This window comes from Rhamphochromis sp. 'chilingali', assembly GCF_963969265.1.
Source record: "Rhamphochromis sp. 'chilingali' genome assembly, chromosome: 21".
NCBI classification, from domain to species: domain Eukaryota; kingdom Metazoa; phylum Chordata; class Actinopteri; order Cichliformes; family Cichlidae; genus Rhamphochromis; species Rhamphochromis sp. 'chilingali'.
In genome coordinates, this window is record NC_137949.1 from 4,986,527 (window position 1) to 5,013,059 (window position 26,533).

The following is a 26,533-nucleotide window of genomic DNA, read 5'->3' on the forward strand; positions in this document are numbered from 1 at the left end:
GCTCTCTCAAAGAGATTAAAGAAGATAACTCCCCTCACTGTAAAAAAAAAAAGTAATAAAAAAGTATTTTACTGTGTATTTTACAGTTTTGTACAGTTTTTCTAGAATATCATTAAATTTACATAAATAGACTGTGATTTTACATTTCAAATGTAAAATAACATAAAATCACTGTAAATGTAATAAAACATAATTTCCTTGTTTTTTAAATATATTTGTCTGTACATATGCATATTTAGATTGTTTAAATACATTCACAAATGCATCAAAATTTCATAAATATTTGTCCGTTATTTGGAAGATTGAACTGTTAAATTCAAATCAAATCAAATCACTTTTATTGTCACATCACATGTGCAGGTACACTGGTACAGTACATGCGAGTGAAATTCTTGTGTACGAGCTTCACAAGCAACAGAGGTGTGCAAAAATACAATAACATAAAACAAGCAAAATATAAGGATGGCTAAATCTGAGAGTAATAAATATATGTACAATATAAGAGTGTGTGCATTACTGGATGTGTATACTAAATATGTTTTTCTACGTGTGTGTGTGTGTGTGTGTGTGTGTGTGTGTGTGTGTGTGTGTGTGTGTGTGTGTGTGTGTGTATACATATTTTACAAATTAAATAGAGTAAACAATAAATATAATATATAAAATATACAGAGGTTGGCAGTTGGACATGTGCAAAACAAGTGGCATTTATATACAGTATGGAGTGCATAATGTTGAAGTTCCAGTAGTAAGGGTGAGGTGTCTATGAAGTGTTCAGCAGTCTGATGGCCTGGTGGAAAAAGCTGTCTCTCAGTCTGCTGGTTCAGGACCGGATGCTGCAGAACCTCCTTCCTGATGGAAGTAGTCTGAACAGTTTATGGCTGGGGTGACTGGAGTCCTTGATGATCCTTCCCGATTTCCTCAGGCACCGCTTCCTGTAGATGTCCTGGAGGGAGGGAAGTTCACCTCCAATTATCCGTTCAGAGCACCGCACTACTCTCTGGAGAGCTTTGCGGTTGTAAGCGGTGCTGTTGCCATACCAGGTGGTGATGCATCCAGTGAGGATGCTCTCACTGGCACAGCGATAGAAGGTCCTGAGGATGCGGGGGCTCATGCCAAATCTTTTCAGTCCCCTGTGAAAGAAGAGGTGCTGCTGCGCCTTCTTCACTGTTTTGTTTATGTGTACTGACCACGTAAGATCCTCAGCCAGATGTACACCAAGGAAGTGGAAGCTGCTCACTCTCTCCACAGCAGCGCCGTTGATGGTGATGGGGGTGTGTACTTCTCTGCACCTCCGGAAGTCCACTATCAACTCCTTTGTCTTTGCGACGTTGAGGGTGATATGGTTGTCTTGACACCAGTGGGTCAGGGCGCTGACCTCCTTCCTGTAAGCTGTCTCATCACTGTTGGTGATAAGACCCACCACTGTAGTGTCGTCCGCAAACTTCACAATGATGTTGGAGTTGTTAGTGGCCGTGCAGTTGTAGGTGTAGAGTGAGTACAGGAGAGGGCTCAGTACACACCCCTGTGGAGCGCCAGTGTTCAGTGTGATGGGGGATGAGGTGATGCTGCCCAGTCTGACCACTTGGCGTCTGTCAGACAGGAAGCTGAGGTCCCTGTACTCACGTTTGGCTGCTTTGATCACCTTCCGGAGTTGGTAATGTGCATGTTTGTAGTCCGATGTGTTCGCGGAGGCAAAGGCGGTGCTCCGTGCCGCCAGTGCCGTGCGAACATCTCTGTTAATCCAGGGTTTTTGATTTGGGAAGGATTTAACTGTTCTGGATGGGACGACATCTTCCACGCATTTCCTGATGAATCCGCAGACTGAGTCTGTGTACTCATCAATGCCATTAGCAGCCACGTGAAACATTTCCCAGTCCACAAGATCAAAACAGTCCGATTGGTCCGACCAACTGTGCACCGCCCTTAGGGTTGGAGCTTCCTGTTTCAGCTTCTGTACGCATCCCGGAAAGAGGTGTAGCAGTGGTCCACGAGTGTTGAAATGGATGTGTTGGTGTAGTTTTGGTGAAACTTTCTTCAGGTTTCCCTTATTAAAGTCCCCGGTCCTGATAAACGCCGCCTCTGGGTGTGCGGTTTCCTCACTGCTGATCGCGCTGTACAGATCCCTGAGTGCTCGGTCAGTGTCGGCTTGTGGGGGAATGTAAACAGCCGTAATAATCACTGCTGTAAATTCCCTCGGTAGCCAGAATGGCCGGCACTTAATCATCAGGTACTCCAGGTCCGGTGAGCAGAAGGATTTGACCGGGTGCACGTTCGCATAATCACACCAGCTGTTGTTGATCATGAAACACACACCACCGCCTCTGCTTTTCCCAGTAAGATCCTGTGACCTGTCCGCGCGGTGCACAGAGAACCCCGGTAGTTGTATTGCGGAGTCCGGTACCTTATCCGATGGCCAGATTTCTGTGAGGCAGATCACGCAGCAGTCCCGCATCTCTTGCTGGAATGAGATCCGCGCCCGAAGTTCGCACAGCTTGTTCTCCAGAGACTGCACATTAGCCAGTAATAAACTGGGTAACGGTGGTCTGTTAGTGCGCCGTCTCAGTCGAACCAGAACGCCAGATCTTCTCCCTCTGCGTCGGCGTTTGCGGCCTCCAGGGTCAGCGAACAAAGGCGTCTCAGGTGAGATGAATGGGGGGTCTGCAAACGGAGGGTCCGTGTTGCAAAACTTGAACTCTGGAAAGTGATGAGAAAGTCCGTCTTTTATGTCCAGTAAGGTTTGTCGGTCGTACACAAGAAGACATGTGCTACTCGTGAAAAAATAAAGGAAAAGTAAAATTAAACACAAAAAACAGCTGTTGCTTGGGGGAGCTCGCAATGAGGCTGCCATACTCGGCGCCATCTTAGCCAGTTTCAAATGTAATACTATGGAAAAATATATAAAGTGATTCTTATAAACTTTTTTTTACATCAAATAATGTTATTTAGGGCGATCGTGGCTCAAGAGTTGGCAGTTTGTCTTGTAATCGGAAGGTTGCTGGTTCAAGCCCCGGCTCGGACAGTCTCAGTTGTTGTGTCCTTGGGCAAGACACTTCACCTACTGCCTACTGGTGATGTGTCTGTGTGTGCCTGTTTGTCTATGTTTATGTGTCAGGTTGAATCTTAGACTCCACCTCTCTGGGAGCATCTCAGGTTCGGGGGAGATAGATGTGGGGGCCTATCTCCCCCCAACCCACTCCCTGCCAGTTGCCCGATGCTGATGTCCGGTGTCCGGGGCTGGGTACTTGGGTGTGCACCAGCAGAGCCTGCGGGCATGTTGCCGTAGCCCCCTGTGGCTTCTGCACCGTGGCTGCTGGGGGACCCCCAGCATCTGGGATCTTGGGGAGTCTGGGACTCACCTAAGCTTTTTTCTAGGAGGGTGGCATGGCTCCCGTGGTCCTCCCTGGGCTCTTGTGCTCTGTGGGGCCTCTATATCTCTTGGCCCTGGATCTCCTCCATGCCTACTTCATGTTCTGGGGGGCAGGGCTCCCCATACTTACTATTAGATATATGGAGAAACCTTGTGAATAGTGCGCTCATGCACATGGGTATTCACAGATGCACACTATCTTCCTTTGCTGCTGCCTCGAAACATATTGTGCGTCGTCATTCTTTTGTGCTGCTCAGTAAAATTCAATATTTATTATTTACTGTTACTTATGCTTATCTAGGTTGTTGCTGTGGTTTCCCTACTGTGTTGTTCTCTTTTTGCTTGTTTTCTTCTTTTTTGCCAGCAGGTGATCTGGTGGATTTTTAGTGTCTTTTCTCACCCCTTCCCCTCTGTTTTTCTTTCCCTCTCCTTTTCTTGAACTTCTCTTGTCTACATCTTTCTTTCCCCTTCCCCCGGTCATGTCTGTTCTGAATGTAATAACTTAAAAGTTAAAAAACAAACAAAACATTACATTTTTAGAAATATTTGTTGGTGTTTTCTTGGGTGGTTTTTTTTTTGTACTACTTGAACACTAAAGGTGCCCTCCAATGAGATGACAGTGCGAGCAGTGGCCCACAGCTCATTTAAGTTTGAGACTCCTGCTATGTAGCACTCAAAACACTTTATAGAACATGTTTCATTCACCCATTCACACAAGCACTTTTCTCTGTGTCCAAGTTTCTAGCTAACATTAGCACTCCTATGAATACATCAAGAGCAACTCCGGGTTCAGTATCTTGCCCAAGGCATGCAGCCTGGAGCAGCAAGGGATCAAACCACCAGCTTTCTAGTTAGCAGATGTCCTGAACTACCTACTCAGCCACAGCCATCCCAATGGGCCACCCCTTATTGGCTAATGACACATGAGTTCCAATTCTTTATCCACAAAGTCTCCCAGTGAGATCCACTCCTCATTCATGTAAAAAGGGTTGGAAAAAAATGAAAGTTTTGTATCTTAGAAATATAAGAATTTCTTATCGCTTATCAGAGGTTGAACATGTACTGATGGGTTTATCTCTTCTTGCACTTTATTCTGCTCTACTTTGTGATCCAAACTTACTGCTGAACTAAACTATCCCAGAATTCAACTCAGAATTGGTCACAGATAAATGTAATTAATTCAATCGAAGTGCTCAGAGAGTCAGATTCCCTGTAGGACGATTAGACGACTGATTTTTCTTCACAAACTTAAACGTCACATCATGTCTCCAGTATCCATGGCGTGTCTCCAAAACACTTCTACAGATTTTTGTGATGTTTTGACTTCTGGTGCATGTTGGGAATTAGAGAGATCAGCCCCAGTGAAAGTGCAGATGAAAAACGGGCAGAGTTTTCATCCCTAATGCTTTGTTTCATCATCCGTCCATCACGGCCAATGATGAAAGGCCACTCGTTACGCCTCCGGTGAGCGACTGGCACCGTTGGATCTAAATTCCACATCAGACCTCCTCACTGAGACAGACAGCCAGAGGTTATTAGAAGGAGCTCCAGGTTTGAGCACCTCAACACACACACACACATACACCCACACACGCACACACACACAAGTACGCTCACCAGTGCAGCCTGTGATCTATGATTCATGTGCGCTCATTTAAAATTGTGTGAAATATTTAAAGTTGGCTGGTCGGCCTCAGAGGGTCGAATGACTGACCTCTCTGCTCTTATTACTGCATGTAGAGGAGGAGTGGGTGGAGGAGGGGAAACTTTACAGGCAAAAAGGAGAGAAAGATAATAACATGGAAGTAAAGAAATGGACTGGATGCACAAATGAAGAAATAGACTGATATTAACTTCATGATAGATTTGCCATTCTTGGTTATTCAGTCTTCATCTTTCGATTAACTGCTTTATGTTTGAAAAAATACAAACGCTGTGGTAGAGCCGATTTTCAGTCTTCCCTTTTTGTCATTTTTCAATGAAGCTTTTCATGGGTGTCACTGAAAATGGCTGGTAAGCGTGGTATATCCAAGTCTTTTTGCAATGCAATGATCTGCTTCTGATTCATTGCCGATGTTACTTCAAGTTCTTTGAAATTGTAATCACAAAAATCTGTTGGCAGTGAGTTAATTGCCATGCTTAAACATTAAGCAGCTACTAATCAGGTGCTTTGGAGATTGTATTGCATGGTGGATTACAGTTGACAGTAGTTTTCTGTGTTCAGGATTCCACTAATTTTTAAAAGATTCTAAACTCCACCAGGTGAAATAAAGCCCCAGCCCATGACCGAGTCTTCACCATGTTTTACAGATAGCTGTAGAAGACACACAGTTGTACCTCTTTCTTGACCTCCTCCAGGCACATAGTATTGACAGCAACTTGAACCAAAAATTTCATATTTGAATTCAGTGCCTGTGCCTGGAGAACTATTGCTCAAGACTACTTTAAAAAAAGACAAACGCCGTCTCTTTCCACACAAAATATAGAGAAATTATGGGTGTCTAGAGACTTCTGCACAGTAGTGTGCATCCATAGTATAGTCTCAACTACCGTATCTTTCAGACCATAAGGCGCACAGGGTTATAAGGTGCACTGTCGATGAATGGGTCTGTTTTCATACATAAGGTACATAAAGTGAAACAAAACAGTCAAATAAGTCCAACTTTACTTCTTGCTTCCTCCACTTCCGTAACATTGATTCATTAATGTTGAATTCTCTCGCAGCTGCTCTATTGCCATGTTGTTGCAGTATATTAATGACTAACCTCATATTGTGGATGGATTATCTCAGTTGTTCTCCTGACTAAAGTTTGGTCCGTTTACAGCATCCTGCCATGCGATTGCATTTGTCCCAAACCATCAGAATCCCTCACGTTAACTTTTATTGAGTGGAAAAAAGTTAGCGTTCATCCTCCAGCTTCACTATGTTTATGTTTTGCTTGTGTCGCTAGCGATCACATAGCAGATCATTATATACCAGCTAGTCCAACTTCAGTAACCCTACAAATGTCACAGCTGTTTAGTTTTCTGTCTTCATTTATGTTGGAAGAGACAGCTGAGCTGTACTTTTTAATTTTTTCAGAAATCTCTCAGTCAGAACATGGTATATCATGTTTAGGTGGAAAGTAGCGAGCTAACTTCCTGCTAACTTGTAACTCCATTAATTTAATAAATTCTGTTTTTATGGATACCTGGATGTTAAACTTAATTGTTACACCTGCTAAAGCAGCAACGCTGATCATTTTATTAAAGATGAAAGAATTTAGACAGTTTTTACCTCTCAGTGATGCCAGAGTGTTCGTTTGACTTTGGGACCTGAAGGGACGGAGTTTTGGACCCAATTCTACAACTGAATTAGATATCAGGACATATTAAATCTTACACTAGGTCTCAAAATTAGATAAATACAACCTGAATACCAGCACATGACATATTACACCATGTCAGTATTTATTTATCAAAAACAATTAGAGAGACTTTGGAGAGTAAGGAGCAGCCAGGTGCTGCTAATGCATTTGATTAGCTGATCATCAGCAGGTGTGAGCTCCTCTATAAAGGCAAAGGTTTTGGCAGTTTGCTAGTCCGGAACGCTCAAGTGTGTGTTAACATTATCTCAAGGATGATCTTAGAAAAGCAACTGTTGCTATCCATCAATTTTGCAAGGGTTATAAGGCCATGTCCAAACAGTATGAAGGCCATCATTTTACAGTGAGAAAGTCTATTTAAAAGTGTGAAACAAGTTGTTGCTTAACCCTTGGAAAATTCATCACAAGGTCAGACTGTGCAATGCAAAGAAAAATTGCACAAAAAAAACAAACAAAACGGGATTGAAGCACAGTGGTGGAGGGGTAATGATTTAGGTACTCACCAGTCATTGAGTTGACCATGAACTCCTCCATATATCAAAGTATTCTAAATGTGAGACTATCTGTCTGACATCTAAAGCCTGACAAAAATTGAGTCATGCAATAGGAGAATCACTAGCAAAATTACAATGGCTGGAAATACTTTGTGACTGAGCCTTTTTGCAATGGCTCAGTCAAAGCCAAAAACTCAACCTCATTGAAATGCTATGATGGGACCATAAGAGAGCTGCTCATAAACAATTGCCTCTGTAACCCTCAGTGAATTGAAGTAATGTTACAAATAAAAGTTGACCAAAACGGCTCTACAATAATGTGAGGTAATCATAAAGTCATCCAAAAAATGATTATTTCAATTTACTGCTAGTAATGATTGTTTTGCAAGCTACTGATTCATAGAACGTACTTAGTGTTAGTATTAGTGTAGAAACAGCCTAGTTAATTGTGATGGTGCCGTTTTTTTTTTTTTTTTATTATGTTGCTCTTTGTTGTTTGCTTTCTCTTCTGTTTTTTTTTCTCCATACAGGTGATCCAGGTGTTTTGTTTTGTTTTTTGTTTGTTTTTTTTTTGTTTTCCCTCTCCCCTTTGGTTTTCTTTCTCTCCCTCTCTTTCTTTCATTCTTTCTCCCTGTCCTATCCCCCAGTCATGTCTGTCCCGTTTGTAGCAACTGAAAATAAAATAAATTCATAATTATAATAAAGGTCAATCAAATGGACCAATATGGCAAGGCCATGATGATCCACTTGGTAAAATAAATCCGCTTGGCATCTTTCTTGGCCTTAAGACAACAATTCTGATGGCTAAAGATCCAAACGGGACACAAAAAAAAAAAAAAAAAAAAAAAAGAAACAGCCTGTTTTTCTACAGGCTGTTCCTAGACTTTTGGCTTAATCTCTGTTTCAGCAACCACACTGAAATACATTATATTGTCAAAATAGTGTATTAGGTTGTTTTTCATCTGAAGTTACTTCGTTCTTTTTCTTTAGGCGTTGTCACAACAGATCATCTCCTTCCATCTCACCCTATCCCAGCATCCCCTACTGTCACATCAACCGCCTCTGCATGCCCTCCTTAACAACATCTATGAATCTTCCTTGCCATCCGGGAAAGACAGCAACTTGGTCACAAAGTGGTAGTAAAATCACAGAGGGGGGTCAGCGGATGGTGATGTGCATAGAGGTCCCAAACCTTCTGCAGACTCAGACTTCAGATAAGCTCAAGAACACGCAGTGGTATTGCTGGACTCTTGAGCAGTGGAGATGTGTTGTCTGGAGCGACAAATCATGCTTCTCCGTTTGGCAATCTGATGGGTGACTGGGTTTGGCTGTTGCAAGGAGAACTGTACTTGTCTAACTGAAGTGTAAAGTTTTATAGAGGGAGCATGATGGTGTGGGGTTGTTGTTCAGGAGTTGGGCTCGACCCCTTAGTTCCAGTGAAAGAAAGTCTTAATGATGCAACATACCAAGATATTTTGGACAATTTCATGCTGGCAACTTTGTGGGAACAGTTTGAAGATGGCCCCTTCCTGTTTCAACATGACTGCGCACCAGTGAACAAACCAAGTTTCATAAAGACATGGATGAGTGAGTTTGATATGGAAGAAACTGACTAGCCTGACCTCAACACCTTTGGGATGAATTAGAGCAGAAACAGCAAACCAGGCCTTTTCATCCACTACGAGTGTCTGACCTCACAAATGCTCTTCTGGATCCTAAACCTCGTGGGAAGTCTTCGCAGTCTTCGAAGTGTTGGTGAGTCAACATCACATTAAACCCTATGGGATGTCAATCAAGTTCATATGTGTGTGAAGGCAGACGAGTGAATACTTTTGGCAATATAGTGTAAATTTAGAACCTGCGAAGGACCAGATCTTTTTTGTTTATTATCTCTGAATGCATAAAATGTTGTAATTTAATAAAGTCCATCCATGTATCTGTAAAATACTTAACTGAGCTCAGACATTTTCATAAAGCTCAGATACTTTCTGACAAGAAACGAAAAAACCAACAGCTAAGGAAGAGCAAGAAAAGAAAGACGAAAGAAGAGAAAACCTGGCAGCCTGAGATGTAACATTATCCAGTATTCTGGCGAGAGGCGGGATGGCTGAATGTGTCAAACAGAAGAAATGATGCAATCTGGTAACAAATTTGAGAGAAAATTTTATTATGAATATGGCACCTGTAAGATGGTCAAAACCGGGTTACAGAAAGACAACCATGTATATGACATGTTCCTCTGAACGGATGAGAACCTAGCAAACTTATAAAAGAACAACTGCTATAAAAATGAAGTATGTACATTTTCGGATTTGCAGCATTATTCATGGTAAATGAACTCAAAAAGATGTCTTTCAAAAATAATAATAAAAAAATAAGCCAGGCACTCAAAGTTAGCATCAGTTAGTCATGAGTTCCCCCCACTCTTCTGAGAGGGGGAAAAAAATAGAAATGTACCATAGTTTTCTCTTTTTTAATATTTTAATTTGTTTGTATTTAGAATTTTATAACACTGTTAACATTGATAATAAGAGATTCCCTCTCTCCCGTATTTCAGCTACTTGGCACCAAGTTCCTCATAAAAGAATCTGTATAATTGTACAAGAAATAGTTAAAAACACAGACACAGTTTTTTCACAGGTAAATGAAGTGATTTTTCAATATTTGTATTTCTTAAACACTATGTATTTTTGACAGCAGATGTGATTAAGGTTTTTAAGTTTTTAAAATCACCAGCAAAGTTTTCATTCTTCGACATAAAACACAGAAAAAACATTGAAACAGCTTGGACTGGCTGTTTGGTTTTTTGTTACATGTGGGTGTATTTCCTGGTTTTCGTCTGAGTTATGTATTCCCCCACCCACCCCGCACCACTATCAACACCCACCGCTGTCATCACCACCTACACTATATCTCGTGCCCGATTCTTTACCAAACGGGGCAGCAGCGTCATTCACCTATGCCCCATCCCCCCACTTTTCATGCAAAACTGCCAAAAGGTAGAAAATGCTAAAATCTAGAGGAGCAGCAAAATGCTCCCAAAATGACAAATTTAACATTCAACCACAAACAACCCGACAATAAACTGGCAGGTCGGGTGGCCCAAACCACATTCCTCTTACTTGAGCGCAAAAAAAAAATAAGCACATTGTTCAATTTCTTAACCTGGATTTGTTTCGTTGTTGTACACATTAGTTGCAGTAACAAGACATCGATTCTTCACAGACAGCACACAACCTACAGATTGGTTTTCCTGATGTGAAGGGGTGATGAGAGGCCCGGGTCGGTTTGATAACAGACTGGGCTCGACAGACTTTGAAAACAGAAGAAGAAGAAAAAAGAAACTGCTCAACTGAAAATAAAAACAAACAGAACAACAAAAAACGAGGGTTCGACTATGAGAAATGCATCGGACAAACTTACTAAACATGCAGTTCAGTTTTCCAAAACACCTATAAAAATAGATTTATAGTGCGAAATATTTTTTTCTTCTTTTAGTTATTTTAGAAATCTTTAAAATCATTTTTTATTACGTGTCCTGAAAGACTACCGTGATTTTTTTTTCTTCCCCCATGAACCACTTGTTTAACTTTGTTTGTCCCGTGAGAGAAGTTTGCGCAGGAAGTCAACAAGTTTTGGTGGGAACCAATGAAATACACCCAATGCACACAAGAAGCCCAAAGGGATCCTGGGAAAAGGTTTCACAGCTGAGGCATTTGTCTGGGTCATAAATCTACAGCTAAAATCTTACTTTAGGCTTTTCTTTGTCATAATTTGTTTCTAATATACTGTAAATATTTATTAGTTATCTAATAATAGCAGGAAACTTTGATTCCCAGAATTCCTTAGTGGCAAAAACATGGCTCCATAAACCTTTGAGCTAGTTAGAGAATCTTTTCATCTCTGAGAGAAAAGACAGTGAGATAAAGAGGTTTGTATAAGACTACACAACAGCAAAAAGCAATAGCAGAGAGAAAGATAGAGAAGGATTAGAAAACAAGATCAAAAGGTTTTACAAAGACAAAAAGGAAGCAGCGAAAGAAAAGGTGGACTCTGCAAACTTTTTTTTTTTTTTTGCTTTTTGCAAAGGCCACCGAACACGAAATTCCACGAACCTCCACTGGTTTCACTAAGACTGCTGATAGAGGGAGAAGGACAAAGAGAAGGAGTAAGAGAGACAAGGAGCTGTTGTTTTTTGGGGGGGATGTCAATCATCCCATAGACTCCACCTCCTTTTCCCTCTAGCCCCTCCCCTCTCCTTTCCCCCACACTAGAGATAGAGCACAGAGAAGACAAAGGACAAAAACAGCTACAGTAGCTCAGTATATACTGCATATAGTCAACACACACAGAGAGAGAAGTCGCCATGAAAGACTTTTTGACAGCCAGTGACACTAAACACATTGGTAACACATTTTTACGTCTTAATCACACTGGGTAATAAGGATGGCAGGATGGCAAAAACGGGGCTGTCAGCTTTAAAAAGATGGATGGTGTGACAGTTTTTATACTGTTTTAATTATTACTTATCCTCTTTTTTCTCTTATTACCAAAAAAGTAGAAGAAATAAAAACACAAATGAACAAGAATCACAGTGCTTTTCAAACACTAAACTTGTGAGATTAAGCAATTCTTTTTTTTCTCTTTTTTGGCAACGTAGACTCGGGGAAGAAAAGAACACGAAACACAAGAACAATGACAAAGACAACATTGTTTAAAGGAATGTGATTTTTTTCTTCCTCAAAAAAAAAAAAAACGCATATTCATTTTTTTCTTATAGTTATTAGATTGATTGTTTGATAGATTGATTGAAAATGCATGTCTTTATTACAATCTCCTTATTGATATGTGGTTTTTAATCACAGGGTCCGGCGATGAGATGGAAGAGAGTGGATTTTTTTTTTTTAGGAAAATCTTGCGGAGGTGGTTCTGGTTAAGGAAGAAGAAGGGGAGGAGAGGGGGGGGGGGGGGGGAGCAAGGAATAAAGTAACTGCATAACAAAACAGTGATTAAACAAGAACCGGTCAAGGTTGTCAACATTCATTTCTTAAGTTAGTGCTGCTAGCTAATTAGACTCAGTCTCACTGAGCATTTAATGTGATTAAGTTAAAAAAAATACATACAAATAAAAACAACACTGTACAGCCTAAAATTCAACCAATCAACTCCATGTTGCGCTGCCCCTTGTGGCCCAATCAGAATGGAGAGGGACATGTAGGTGAAACATGGAGATAATGTTGCTGATTTACAGGTTTTTCCTGTGTTTCTGACTTTCCTGAAGGTCAGAAAAACAAACAAACAAACAAACAAAAACAAACTTTAAAATCTTTCCCCCCTCTAAAAAATAAAAAAATGATATCAGTCTATCAACGAGCTGTGGGTTTGTTTACAGTACCCACATCAGCCAGCTGAATCAGGGTTACTGGACGGTCGGTAGCACCACAAATCTGTAGAATTGACAGGAAGAAATGTGGACAGAAACATGAAAGGTCAGGCAGACAGCGTGAAAGATAAGAGAGAGAGCGACAGATTGAGATGGGAAGAGATGTAGAGGAGGCTATGTTTGGTGCGAGACCTGTAGGTAAACTCCTGGGATAAAAGAGGAAGTAGTAACATTCGATAATTCACAGGTCATTACCCGGCTGAAATAGCTTTTTTTTGTTTTTCTTTTTAATGCTTGATTCGTAAGTGAAATCTGAGCTAGAATATTTTATATATATAAAAAAAAGGATAAAAGTAAAAGAAAAAAACAGCATTAATTCACTAAACTATTCCCTCAATTGAGAAACTTTCTCAAAAAACCTTTTTTCAAAAGATTATCTCTGAGACCTTTGTGGGGCGCAAGAGAGCACCGTCCTCTCGGTTTAAAAACGTTCTTTTCAAGCCTTGATCACATCAAGATACATAAGAAGGAACGCCACATAGAGTTCTCTGTCTGTTACAAATCCCTGTACCGTCCTCCTTTAAATACACACAATCCACATCTTTATAAAGATGCAACAGAAACAAGTCAAATAATAAAAATTATCCCCATCAGGCTCCAACTGAGTCCTTAGGCAATATGAATTCTCTGTAGGCAAAAAAGGGGTTCTTTACAATAAAGAATAGTCTGGTTTTTGTTTGTTCAAGAGAAAAGAGTTGCTGATCGCAAGAAACGGGAGCAAAGCGAGAGACTGAGAGAGGAGAAGAGGATGAGGAGGAGAGAGAAAACAGATAGAAAAGGGGGACAAGTTTGAGGGTCACGTCTGTTACGCAAGCTCAGTTTCTGAGATTCAAAGTGCTAGAGTACATCTGTCATCCTTCCCTTTCCTTTCTCTTCTCTCGGAAACACAGTGCTAAACCGTGTTGATAAAACAAGTAAATAGTCTTTCATTTTTATTTACTAGTGAGCAGTCTTTGACACAGTTGTTGATTCCGAAAACACAGTAATGCGGTCTTGGATACTTTCTGCTAATCCTCCTTCCTCTCCAGTGTTGTCTGCGTGGTATGGATCCCGTTGCTGTACACTGGGAATGGTAGCGTTGAGAACAGTCCCTCTGCTGTGGTGAAAACATTGGCTGTTGTTGGCATCTGACCTCCAAGGGCACCGTTCCCACCTGTGGCAGTAGGAGATCCGACAAAGGGGCCAGCAGCTGCCGCAGCAGACATGTTGAGCCTGTGGACATGATGGTAGAGCATCTCCATGGGTGTCTTAGGGTCCAGGCCGAACCCTGAGCCGTCAACAAAGTTCATGGCAGCATTAGGGAGGAGGTTGCCTTGTGCCATAGCCAGAGTTACGTCCGCTGGCGCATACCTGATGGTCCCAGTGGTGTAGACCCGTGGAGCTGTCGTGCTGGTGGAGGCCAGAGTACCTGTGACTCTGTGGACCAGCGGAAGCACCACGTTACCAGCTTGCAGGCGCTGAAGTGCTTCAAGGTCCCCAGAGTACAGTAGTGAAGAAGAAGAGGTTGAGGAGGATGAAGAAGAAGATGAGGAAGAAGAGGTGGTGGGAGTGCCTTGTTGCTTGTCCCGTGGGGATGCAGAAAGGGGAGGAGATAGGGGGTCGGCAGAGGAGGCGCTGGAAGGAGGAGCTAAGCTTACAGCGCTGGAGGCAGAGGATGGGGCTGAGCTTCCATTGTAAGGGGGTTTCCTCACTCCTCCTGCTCCTCCCTCAGTTCCAGGAGGGGTGAGGACAGAGTCAGGAATGGCTACCTGGAGAGATCCTCCCTGTGGTGAGGGGAAGGTCTCATGGCTCCCTGGAGCAGATGGCTTGGAGGTCATGCTGTATGGAGACTCGTTTCTGGAAATTTCCCTGTTGGGAGGGTAGTTCCAGATGCTGCTGTCATTGTCAAAGTTTATTGGTTCTGCCATCTCTGTCTTAATCTTCAGAACTGAGGATGCTGCATTTGCACTGTTTGGGGAGCCAGATGAGGCTAAGAGATGGGTGGAGGTTGCGGTTGTGGCTTGGGAGGGGTCGACTAGCGGAGTGGTATCGCCTATTGCTATGGGACTGGGTGTAGTTGAAGACAGACGAAGCCTCCTGCTTCGTGAGCCATCCCATTTCTGCACTTTCCTCCTCTTTCGCCTTTTCTGCAGCTTGCTACCAGCATTGACACTGTCACAATCTTGCACGCACCCATTGTCATCCTCGTCATCTTCTTCATCCTCCTCTTCTTCTTCTCCTTCCTCTTCTGATGAAGACGTTTGGGAGCTACGCAGCTGTACGTCTTCCCCTTCTCCGTAGTGCTCTACTTTAATATGAAGCCCACCTAGGTTACCCAGTCCACCGATGGCACCCAGACTCCCTAATCCTCCAAGCCCTGCTAACCTTCCCAACCTGCCTCCACCTCCCCCTCCCCCTCCTCTGCCAGCCTCTTCTTGCTCCTCACCCTCTCCATCTGAAGGTTCCAGACTGTCATCACTGTCCTGGCTCTCAGGGTTACTTGAGCTATCTCCTTCTTCTTGGCGCTTCATTTCTTGTTCAGATGAACAGTGTGACTGGCCGGGTTGCTGCTGACGTTTGCTGTCTGTCTCTGGGTCCTCACTGTGTTCTGTTTGGTGGCCGGGCTTCTCCTCTGCCTTGGTGTTCTCGTTGTCTGTCGAAAAAAAAAAATTTGTTTATAATGCAGAAAAAGAAGATTCCAGTTACAGTCGAAACCATTCTAGACATAAGTAGATTCTTAATATTTGGCAGTATGATATCTTCCCAGAGCAGCAACAAGACACTGCATGAACACATAAAATTGATGATGTAGTCAAACACAGCATGAAGGGAAGAGCTTTTGCAGGAATGGGTTGCAAAGTGATTTGCAAATGCAGCCAGTGCTGCTGAAGGGAACTGTGGCAGATCCTGACTTCATAACCTGCTTGAACTAATGCTGTGCACCATAGTTTCAACCATTAATTTACTTGTTAATTACAGTCCATTAACCATCTGAACCATGTGAACTCACATTCATGATATAGAGGTGTGGCTTTAGTAATGGAAAAGAAAATCATTAGATTTGTTAATTGCTTTGATATGGAGTGAATCAAAAACTTTGATGCACTGACATAAAAATTATGCTCCAATGTTGTGGAAAAATTTATCCTGATGTTGTAACAGTGAAGAGTTTCCCTAAAAAAACCAATAAGATTTATACTCTTGGAAACACAAGTGTCTTGGCACTCCATCCAGTGAGTGTGTCAGACTGACTTGCCAACACTGCCATTGAATACCTGCGTAATTCTGCATGCCCCCTTACATTTTTCAGGACAGGTATTCCATGTGTTGTTTTCTGGATGCACTGATGTGTGCTCAGTATCCGTAGCTGCTTCTGTTCAGGCATGTTGGCTCTGTCTAACCCATTACACACACAACACATACACACTTTAAACTCTGCCAGCACACACATAGGCCAGGCCAGCGGCTGCCCAGCTGGCAGAGCTAAGACTCCCTAATGGCATCCGAAATGTCGACTCAATTGCTTTGTCTGGGGGAAACCTTGTATCTCCATTAAGTGTGCTTTCCAAGCAAAACAGATGTATTCCAAGCCTGAAAATTAAAAATGGACCGGTAGTCTTAAAGGTTCCTCCCAACCAGGGAGGTTCAATATAAATGAAATATCATTTCACAATAAAATGGAGTCAAGTATTTTCATAGACCATGAGATCACATGAAGAAGACATTTCAACAACTACACTGTGAAATACACTATATTGACAAAAGTATTCACTTGTCTGCCTTCACACACAAAACTTGAGTGACATCCCATTCTTAATCCACGGGGTTTAGCTATAACAGCTACAGCTCTTCTGAGAATATATTGTATAGCACACTTTGAGTGTGCGGGTAGTGTAGAAAAGCACTGTATAAGAACCACATATACCATTTTACCAAGGCTTTTCACAAGGTTTAGGAGCGTCTTTATGGGAATTTTGGACCATTCTTCCAGAAGTGCTTTTGTAAGGTAAGACACTCATATTGGAGAAGAAGACCTGGCTCACAGTCTCTGCTCTAATTCATCTGAAAGGTGTTCTATTGGGTTGAGGTCAGAACTTTGTGCAGGCCATGTCTTTATGGACCTTGCTTTGTGCACTGGTGTGCAGTCCTGTTGGAACTGGAAGGGTACATCCCCAAACTGTTCCCATAAAGTTGGCAGTATGAAATTGTTCAAAAAGTCTTGCTCAGCCGATAAGAGTTCTTTTCACAGAAGCTCTTAACTCAGAAAGTTGGTAATATTCTGTAATTTACTGAGCTCCTCTGAGTGGCCCATTCTTTCACAAATGTTTGTGGAAGCAGTCTGCATGCCTAGGTGATTGATTTTACGTGGTCATGGAAGTGACTGGATCGCCTGAACTCAGTCATTTGAATGGGTGAGTGAATACTTTTGGCAGTATGCGTATCTGATACCCAATCTTTGGATAGTGCTATCAGGTCGAGGACATCTTGAATTATGCTGCTCATTTTCTTATTTAATTCTGACTGGTTTCTCTGTAAATGCATCTGACAAGGCTAGTTAATACACAACACTGCTGCTCTTCTGTCCCAGTGTCGTTGGCAACGACACTGAGCATGCATTTTTACATTACTTCAATTTTTTATTTATCTTATTTGTGAATCAGGAGGTATTTGATGGGAAGGATTTTCAGCTGCGGATTAATCCATATTGTTGTAATAATTCACAGTAGTAACGTAGGCTAAGTAAAACTTATTAGATTATGGTATGCCAATTTTGCATGTGACAGACAATCTGCTGTATTCTGCCCCACAAAAAAAAAAAGGGGGGGGGGGAGGGGGGTAAAGATAACTTTGTTTGCCATTTTAGACATCTTTATTCATAGGCTCTCCTTCTGTACATACATTGCATCTTAAGAGAACAAATGTCAAAGAGCAGATATCTCATTTTAAAATATGTCAAACTGGGGCATCGCAGGCCTGTTGGAGCTGAAGCTGGACACTTCCTGCAGCAGCTGGCGTCAGTTTACAGCCAACAGTGTGCCAGAACCACTCTCCTCCAGCAAGAATAACAGCTGGCACTGATTCCCATCATGCCAGCACAGGCTGGTGGACTTGATAATATTACGCTCAAGGTGGAGGCCCAGGCTTGCTTTAAATTCAGCTGTAATGACACTGCTTTGAGCTTTGTCTCCTTCACTATTATCTGCTGCTTAAAATGCTGGTGACACAAGGTGAATAAAATCCTTGTTTTCTGTTTCTAGATCTGAATTCAGATATCAGTGTTTTCAAGATCTCAGGTTATCACCTGTGAGGCATCCTTGTGTATCTAGTAAATTGATTCTGATGAATTTGTTTAATCTAGTGAACAGTTTCCAAAACATTTAACAGAAAGTTTTGGCTTCTCCATCAATCTATTACCTCCCGCTTATCCAATTCGGGGTTCTAGTTTTGATTTTCAAATTCAAAATTTAGAATTAATACCTCTTAAGCACCAGATGCCATCGGGCATTTTGGTTTATTAAAAACACTATACAGTCATGTTTTTTTAATGCCGATTCGAGGTCTAAAACAATTTATTTATATAGCACCAAATTACAACAACAGCCCCAACATATTATTGCAGGGTCTTTACCTCATCAGTCAAGCCTAAAATGGTTAAAATGGTAGTTGTCATTCTCGTACGTCAGGTGCTTCGCAATATCATAAACTAGGAGAGCCCCGACTGCGCCCCGATAATACGCTGAGGTGATGGCTCTGTAGCGCTCCTGCCCAGCTGTGTCCCAGATTTGAGCTTTTATCGTCTTGCCGTCCACCTGAATGCTGCGGGTTGCAAACTCCACCCCGATGGTGCTCTTGCTCTCCAAGTTGAACTCATTTCTTGTGAAACGGGACAGCAGATTACTCTTCCCCACTCCAGAGTCTCCAATTAGTACAACTTTGAACAGGTAGTCGTATTCATCGTCTCGGGCTCCCGCTGGTTGAAGGAGCTGAGGGACCACGCTGACAACAACATCGTCATCATGCTGGTTGGAAACAAGAGCGACCTTCGACATCTCAGGGCCGTGCCCACTGATGAGGCCCGAGCATTTGCAGAAAAGAACACTATTTCATTTATTGAAACTTCAGCCTTGGACTCCACTAACGTAGAAGAAGCATTCAAGAGCATTCTCACAGAAATCTACCGTATCGTATCTCAGAAGCAAATATCAGACAGATCTGCACACGAAGATTCTCCAGGCAACAATGTAGTGGACATAAGTGTCCCCCCAACCATGGATGGGCAGAGGGGCAACAAACTCCCCTGCTGCCAAAGCCTGTGACCCTCCTTTTTTCTTTTTCTGGTTGACTTTGTGTCAGAGTTTTCTCTTTTCCCTTCTACTGTCAGATGCTGTCATCTTACCCTCATGGGTTCAGAAGTGTTTGACACAGAGACTCTTAGATTTGACATTCCTTTATGCTGTTTTCTTCTTTGTTCGTCTGAGTCCCGTGTCAAAACAACTTGTCTAAAATACGAAAACTGAGAAGAAAGACGATTGTTAAGCTGTTAACTACAATCTCTTTTTAATTCACTAGGTGATGATCCTATTGACCCACTCCTGCTGAAGGAGTGGCGAGGAATCGGTAGGCCTGTTTATGAGTGCTCAGAGGTGTTTTTACTCGGTTCCTTTTCTCAGCCTAATCTGCTATAGTGGAGTCTCATTTTCATGTGGGGTTGACCTGATTCTGCCTGTCTTGCAATGTGGGTGCAGAAGAGGAGATGAGAGGAAGGTTCGTTTGGAGTGCTGATGTGTGGTCTGTCAAGAGTTTCTGGTTGCCTCTTTAATTTTAATTTTCCTCTTTTGTGCTGTGTGCCCACTCTGGCATGAAATTAGCATGAGCTTGGGACCAGACTGGCTATGAATGACTGACTCATTATAGGCAAGCATGAAACACATGACACATTTTTGTTTTTGTGTGTGTGAGTGAATGAATTTTAGTTTAGTACACAAACATACCAAAGGAAACTATCAGAATCAGTTTTGGGGAAGCTCATTTCACCGTGTTCAAGGATGTTATGCTTGCAGGTGATTGCTAAAAGGTCCAGGCTATTTGCAACAAATGTGTAACGGTCCACAGGAGATTCATTGTTATAAGTTGTGGTGTATGATGTCAAACTTTAATTTCAGAATTAGATTGGGGTTTTTTGCACTAGAGTCCAGTTATTTCAGTGGAACCTTATATTTCAGGATGGCATAAAATTTTCATCAGGTAGCATTTTGCTACCTGTAAGGAAAACAATGCTGACAGAAAAGGAAAAATGAAGTTGAAATTGTAACATTTCTGTACCGAATAAGCCATTGCTGTCATTAATCCTAACTGTTGAACAGGAATTGATAAAAGTTTGTAAACTCAGAACATTATCTGTGGAAAACCAATAAATAAATACTCCCCACAAAAAAAAAAAAAAAAAAAAAAAAAAAAAAAAAAATAAAATGGTAGTTGTCAGAGTGGTTGGCTGGAAGTTTTATCAGCTGGTTTGCTCTGACACGATATGAAATGACTAGCCTGAGTTAAAATTTCAAGGAAGTTTCTTACCTCTCTGTATCCAATAAAGAAATACAAGTAGGCAAACCTGAGAGAGAGAAGTCTTTATCCCCTCAGCTGACATATAAGACTGATGAAGTTTGTACTTGTGCGTGTGCAGACAATGTTATACCAAGAATCTGAGAAGCTGAGTGTTGCTTTTTAGGTTTACGGCAAAGCCCTCCTTCATTTTTGGTGTGCCATGTCTGTACAAACAAATGACTCAAGACTGCTGACAAGTGCATTCACTGAACAGAGCTCCCTTTTTCTTAGTCTAATACAATATCTTCTGCTTCCAGATGTTATTCCAGCATTTTGTATCGAGGTCTGTAATCGTGTTTCTTTACTGATCTGTTGCAGCGAATCAATGGGACTACGAAGTTTGGACAGCCTCTGTAGTGGGAACAAAATAAATTTCAAACTAACAGCAGCACTACAGTGTCTGTAGTGTCAAGGGTTTATTTATTATAGTCTCCTGTTTTAGTACTCACTGTCAAATATTGTAATTAAGCTGTTTTATGACCTAAACTACACACAAAGAAAAAGTAGTAGCACAGAATTTATCCCTGAAGAAATGTTATTCATTTAAAAATATTTTCTAGAATTGTTTTTCACACAAAAGAAGATTCCCCTGCCTACAGGACTGAGATGGCATCGCCTAAACCTTTGTGATTTGCAGATCTCCAACGATGAGCAGAATGTGTTATTTCACAGTTTTTTTCCTTTGTGCCATTTTGGTGCATTTCTTGGAGGGTGTTTGTGTATTGTGGCCTTTATTTGAGGCATTTTGCAGGATTTTGTGATGTGTGAAGTTTGGAGGCATTGTGTGATGCTGTGCAGCTGTACCATATTTTGTCATTTTGTCATTTTGTCGCAGTTTGCAACACTGCCAGTGAGCGCCCAGTCCCTGCAGCTGTTGGCATTCAAGACATTTCAGCCTGGCAAAGTCAGCACACTGGCACCAGCTGATAAAATATCTTTGGCTTCTCTTCTTCAAACCATATTTCTTTTTTCTGGTTGTATTTGAACAGGTGCTGTTAAGGAATCATGTAGGTTTTAGAAGCATTTTGTGCAATATTGTAACTATTCTAATATTTATACAATGTAAGAATATGATCTGATTTATATCTTTTTGGTTCACTCTTTTTATTTTACATAGGCTTTGCCATCTAGGAGCTGTTGCGTTTGGGATAAGATCAGTTTTGTCAGAGGCCCTCTAGATCCAACGGAATCCAGAGGAGCAAAAACAAAAAAAAGAAAAGAATACACAAAATATAAATGACGCTGATGCCTATCTCCATTAAAACGTGACTGAATGGACATGATGGTAAGCAGAACTCATACGGCTTTTTAATCTTTGCTCTTCTTCAAACTGTGGCTGAAGAAAATGATGGCAGGACTCAGGCTATGCACTAGAGGCCAGCAGATTACTCCAAATATTGTCAAATATATCAACTATATGTAAAACCTTTTTTTTTTTTTTTAGCAACTATATGTTGCTCCTCTGTTCTCCCTTTTCTACCCACCTGAGTTTTCTTTGGACTCGGACTCAGAGTCTGAAGTTTCAGAGGACTCTGAAGCTTTCTCAGGCAGGTTTGGCAGCTGGGCAATGTCCATGGGTGTGTCTTTATACTCTGGATTACTGCAAAGACACAGAAAATTTGTCAGTGACAGAAGAAACGTTTGTTCATCGATTGCCTTGGTCAAATCTAATGAAAATAAATGTCAGCTATAATCAGGGGTGCACATAAGTTGTCCGCAGGTGCGGTCAAAATAAAAGACACGACGCGAAGAAGTTGCAACGCGCGTTTGCGCACATGAGTCTGTGGTGGCCAGTGCGATCCTCTATGCTGTTGCATGCTGGGGGAGCAGGCTGAGGGTCGCAGATGCCAACAGACTTAATAAACTGATCCGTAAGGCCAGCAATGTTGTGGGGATGGAGCTGGACTCCCTCAAGGTGGTGTCGGAGAGGCGGATGCTGTCCAAGATAAAGACAATGTTGGATAACACCTCCCACCCACTCCATGACATGTTGGTCAGTCACAGGAGCTCGTTCAGTGAGAGACTGAGATTACCGAAAAGCACCACTGAACGACACAGGAAATTATTCCTGCCTGTGGCCATCTCCCTGTACAACGCATCCACTTAACACACTGTTTGCTGCTACAGCTACACATGTTTCTTTTCCAAATATTTATTTATAAGTGACTTATGTATGTATGTATGTATATATATGTATATATTGTACTATTCTTAGTTAGCGTATTGTCTGTCTTGTCTTAATGTTGGTTTAAAATGGAGCACTGTAACAAAAAATAATTTCCCCCAGGGATCAATAAAGTATTCTGATTCTGATTCTGATAAGATTTTCTGGAGGACGACAGATATTTGTTTAGAACTCTTAAAGATGTCGAAGAAGCAAACTCCTTTAAGCAATTACTTTGGTGTTCCTCCACCTCCAAAGAAATGTCAGAAGGAGTCCGAACCGCAAAAGAAGCACGTATTCTCGGAAAAGTGGTTGCTGGAGGTGAGCTGGCTTCAAACAAATGATGAACGCACAGAGATGTGGTGCAGAATGTGCCATGAAAATCCCACTCTAGCGGACAAAAACAGCGCCTTTTATATGGACGCAAACGCACGTTGCAACTTCTTATCTGGTGCGCGTCTTTTATTTTGACAGCGAATGTGCACCTGCGGACCACTTATGTGCCCCCCTGGCTATAATGTATAATTTATAATAACATGGCTCCAATCGTGAATGCATTATAAAGTAAAATGGGGAGGATGCAAATGTTTTTATAAAGTAATGCCTATGTCTGTCTATTCTTTAAAAGTAAAACAAAATAGTCAATGAAAGCTGGCTTTATTAATTTCTGTATGATATTAATCTACAGTACTTTGCACCTCTATGTAAATTAGAAAAAAACTGATGTTGTAATGATGTTTGGCTGAAACTTTGGTCTGGTGAATTTAACTGAAACAGTTCATCACATTCTTCAACCACCAAATCACAGTTGTATTATTTTTCAGCTTACATTATATGATAGGATGGCTACAATTTAGTTTGCATTAGAAATGTGTGCTTTTGCATTGCCAGCTATGCAATTCATTAATTCATTATTATGTCAGGTCAACTGGGATAAGTGATAGATGTCCCCATTTAGGTTTCGTTGGCCGTAGAAAACAGGGACAAGAAAAGGAGTTACACTGGATCACTCTCAAGCAGGAAAAAATAAGAAAATGTGATTTAGTTCATTTCATTGGCTTTGTTTCTTTAATTAATCTGCAGAGGCTCTTGTCCCTGTAAAACTCTCCATTTTCTGGACATCTGCATTTGTTTAAGAGTCTAGTATACATACATCTGGATTCTCTGAGCAGCTTCTCTTTTACTTCTTTTGAATGAGTTTTGATAAACTCTCCTTGACCTCCTAATGTTTCCACAGAGATCAAGGAAAAGCAATAAGAAAAAAGAGGTAGGAGGTAATTTTTTGGACTGTTCCACCATACCATTGTACCACAAGATCATTATCACATTGTCGACCTCTGACCTGAGAACGTAGTTGACCCAGATGATGTTCTTCTCGCTGGCGTTTTTCACATTGATAGCGATGGTGGCACTGGACTGGATCCAGATGTAACCACCATTCTTCTGGATCCACCGGTAATACTTTGTCACACTCTGGCCTTTATTCATCACTGAGACAGAGAAAGAAAGCAAGAAAGGATGTTTGTTATTTCACTGCGTTTTCTCTTTGATGTTGTGTCTTTACAGATAGTTCGTCAGAGGAGAGAACGAAAAGGCAAAAAAAGTGGATAAAGGACAGGGGAGTTTGGATGGGTGGAAGGTGCGAGAGAAACAAAGACTGAGAGGTGTGTGTGTGTGTGTGTGTGTGTGTGTGTGTGTGTGTGTGTGTGTGTGTGTGTGTGTGTGTGTGTGTGTGTGTGTGTGTGTGAGTGAGAGAGAGAGAGAGAGAGAGAGGGAGGGAGGCAGTCATCAGATGTTATGTGACAGCTGGCTCAGAGCTGCTCTGCTGGTGCCGTCATTAATCAGACCAACACACACTGCCAGCCTCTCTTGCTCTCTCCGTATCTGTGTGGGTGTGTGCAGCACTGCCTGTTCATGTATCCATGTGCTTCCCATAGGTTTGAAATAACACACTCAAAGCATGACATCAAGTTTTTATGAAACGTGAATGCTGAAATATCCTATTGCTGTGACATTCTGACAGTACACAATCATGTACTTCTCATCACATACAAGGTCTTGAATAATCAGGCACCATCTTATCTTAATGACCTTATAGCACCATATCACCCAATAAGAGCACTTCATGCTCAGACTGCAGGCTTACTTGTGGTTACAAGGATATTTAAAGGCGCATGCTTTCAAGTCCCTCTTCTGTGGAACCAGCCTCAAGTTTGGATTCAGTAGACAGAGACCCTCTCTACTTTTAAGATTAGGTTTAATACTTTCCTATTTGATAAAACATATAGTTAGAGCTCGATAATGTGACCCTGAATCCACCCTTAGTTATGTTGCAGTAGGTCTAGGCTGCTGGGACTTCCTAAAATGCAGTGAGTGTTTCTTTTTCATTCACTGTTTTCACTCACTTTTTATTTATAAACCACACTGCATTTAATCTTATCTATTATTTATCTCTGTCTCTCTTCTACAGTGTGTCAACCGGTCGTAGCAGATGGTCGTCCCTTTGTTTTTCCTTCCCACTGTCGCCAAAGCGCTTGCTTAAAGGGGTTCACTTTTTTGTTGGAGTTGTCTCGGTTTTCACTGTATTATTGTAGGATCTTTTCCTTACAATATCAATTGTAATTGTTGTGATTTGGTTCTATATAAATAAAATTGAATTGAATGTAAAGCTTACCTTTCTAAAGTTTAGCATGTGGTAAATTAGCAGTGATGAGGAAGACTTCATTCTTTATCTATGACTTTATCAGTCTCTCATGTAATAGCAGAGGAATTCTGGCACACTCTTCTTTAGTTCTTTCCCTTCTTCAGTTGCAGACTTGCAGTCATTTGTTCTATTATGTAGACTTATTCATTCTCTGTATCCACTGAGTTATGGATGGTGGTTTTGTTTTCTTCCACTTCAGAGTTCTCATTTTCCCAGCAATGAATAGGAGTATCCGTAAAATGTACCTCTGGTCTGAGCCATATGTTTCTCTAAAGTCCCAAAAGAAAAAGTAAGAGCCTATAAAGCCAATAAAGAGAATTGGTGATAATGAGTCTCCCTTTCCTCACACCCGTTTCCACCATAAATGAATCAGAACAACAACTGTTAAGCCTAACTTTTGACCTAGGATTTTTATAAAGTGCATTAATCCAAGTAGCAAATATTTCTCCATATCTTATTTCTATCTTATATCTTATTTCTATCAGTGTTTGTTCCAGAAACAGCCAATCAACTTGATTAAATGCTTTCTCAGGATCCAAGCTGAGATATTAACTGTAGATTGAGTATTTTTCTTGTATTACTTTTTTCCTGACAGCCCATAATGAATCCTGTTTGGACCGGTTTTATATACTTCTTTATATAATTTTGAGTTCTATTGGCTTAAATAGATGTTAAAATTTGTAGTCCACACATAAGAGACTTTATGGCTAGTACAGAGTCTTTTCTTTTCATATGTAGGACTGCAATAATTACTTCCAACCACGATTTTGGTGGATCTCCTGAGTTTCCACAGCATTTTAATCCGGCTGAGTTTGGGATTTTTACTGGACGATTGAAAAACCTTGTTTTATTTTGTTTGTTGTAAACTGAATATTCTAGATAAGCACACTGCCAAAACTTCTGATTTTAAAGAGGTCCTCGCACTTGTTGATGATCAGCTAATTAAGTACATATATTATTAGCACTTGGCTGCTACTTATCCTCTTAATTTTATGTAACCAGTAAGGGTGTACTTAAGTTTTTGTGTTGACAACAACAGTCACTTCAAGGTGCTTTATATTGTAAGGTGAAGACCCTCCAATATGGTAAGAAACCCACTAGTAAACATTTGGTGACAGTGGAATTAAAATCTCCCTTTTACCAGGAAGAATCATAATGTCTATCTGCCATAACTGGTTGGAGTAGTGATGAATAAATACACAGAGAGTGAAAAGAAATTCATCATAGGAAGCCTCCTAGCAGTCTAAGGCTAGTGCAGCATGGCTAAGGGTCACCTGGGTATAATTGGCATGGCTGTGTGACTCAGGGCTGTGAACACATGCCTTAACTTTGGCTTTATCATGTCAATCTTTACTTAGTCCTGACTCCTAGTTTTTATATCCAAGGCAAACGCATTCCTGCATTTTATTAAAAAA

The 26,533-nt window shown here is 41.3% G+C and overlaps 3 protein-coding genes across 4 annotated transcripts in view; 1 reads left to right on the forward strand and 2 right to left on the reverse strand.

The window, feature by feature from the left end:
• Positions 1-10,115: 10,115 nt before the first annotated feature.
• npas3 (neuronal PAS domain protein 3) overlaps positions 10,116-26,533 on the reverse strand; it is a 370,655-nt gene continuing 354,237 nt past the window's right edge. For both annotated transcript variants that reach the window (XM_080870618.1, XM_080870619.1), the window contains 3 exons: positions 23,757-23,904; positions 21,735-21,850; positions 10,116-15,301 (listed from right to left, as the gene is read on the reverse strand). In XM_080870618.1, the coding sequence (XP_080726744.1) occupies positions 13,677-15,301; positions 21,735-21,850; positions 23,757-23,904 (1,889 nt within the window). In that variant the 3' untranslated portion in view covers positions 10,116-13,676. The remainder of the gene's footprint in view (positions 15,302-21,734; positions 21,851-23,756; positions 23,905-26,533) is intronic.
• On the reverse strand, positions 18,282-18,617 carry LOC308389606 (ras-related protein Rab-11A-like; the record flags this gene model as incomplete). The annotated part of the gene is made up of 1 exon (XM_080871097.1): positions 18,282-18,617. A coding segment is annotated over one exon (336 nt), but the record flags the coding sequence as incomplete, so codon positions are not given.
• LOC308389607 (ras-related protein Rab-11B-like) lies at positions 18,621-20,072 on the forward strand (the record flags this gene model as incomplete). The annotated part of the gene is made up of 1 exon (XM_080871098.1): positions 18,621-20,072. A coding segment is annotated over one exon (345 nt), but the record flags the coding sequence as incomplete, so codon positions are not given.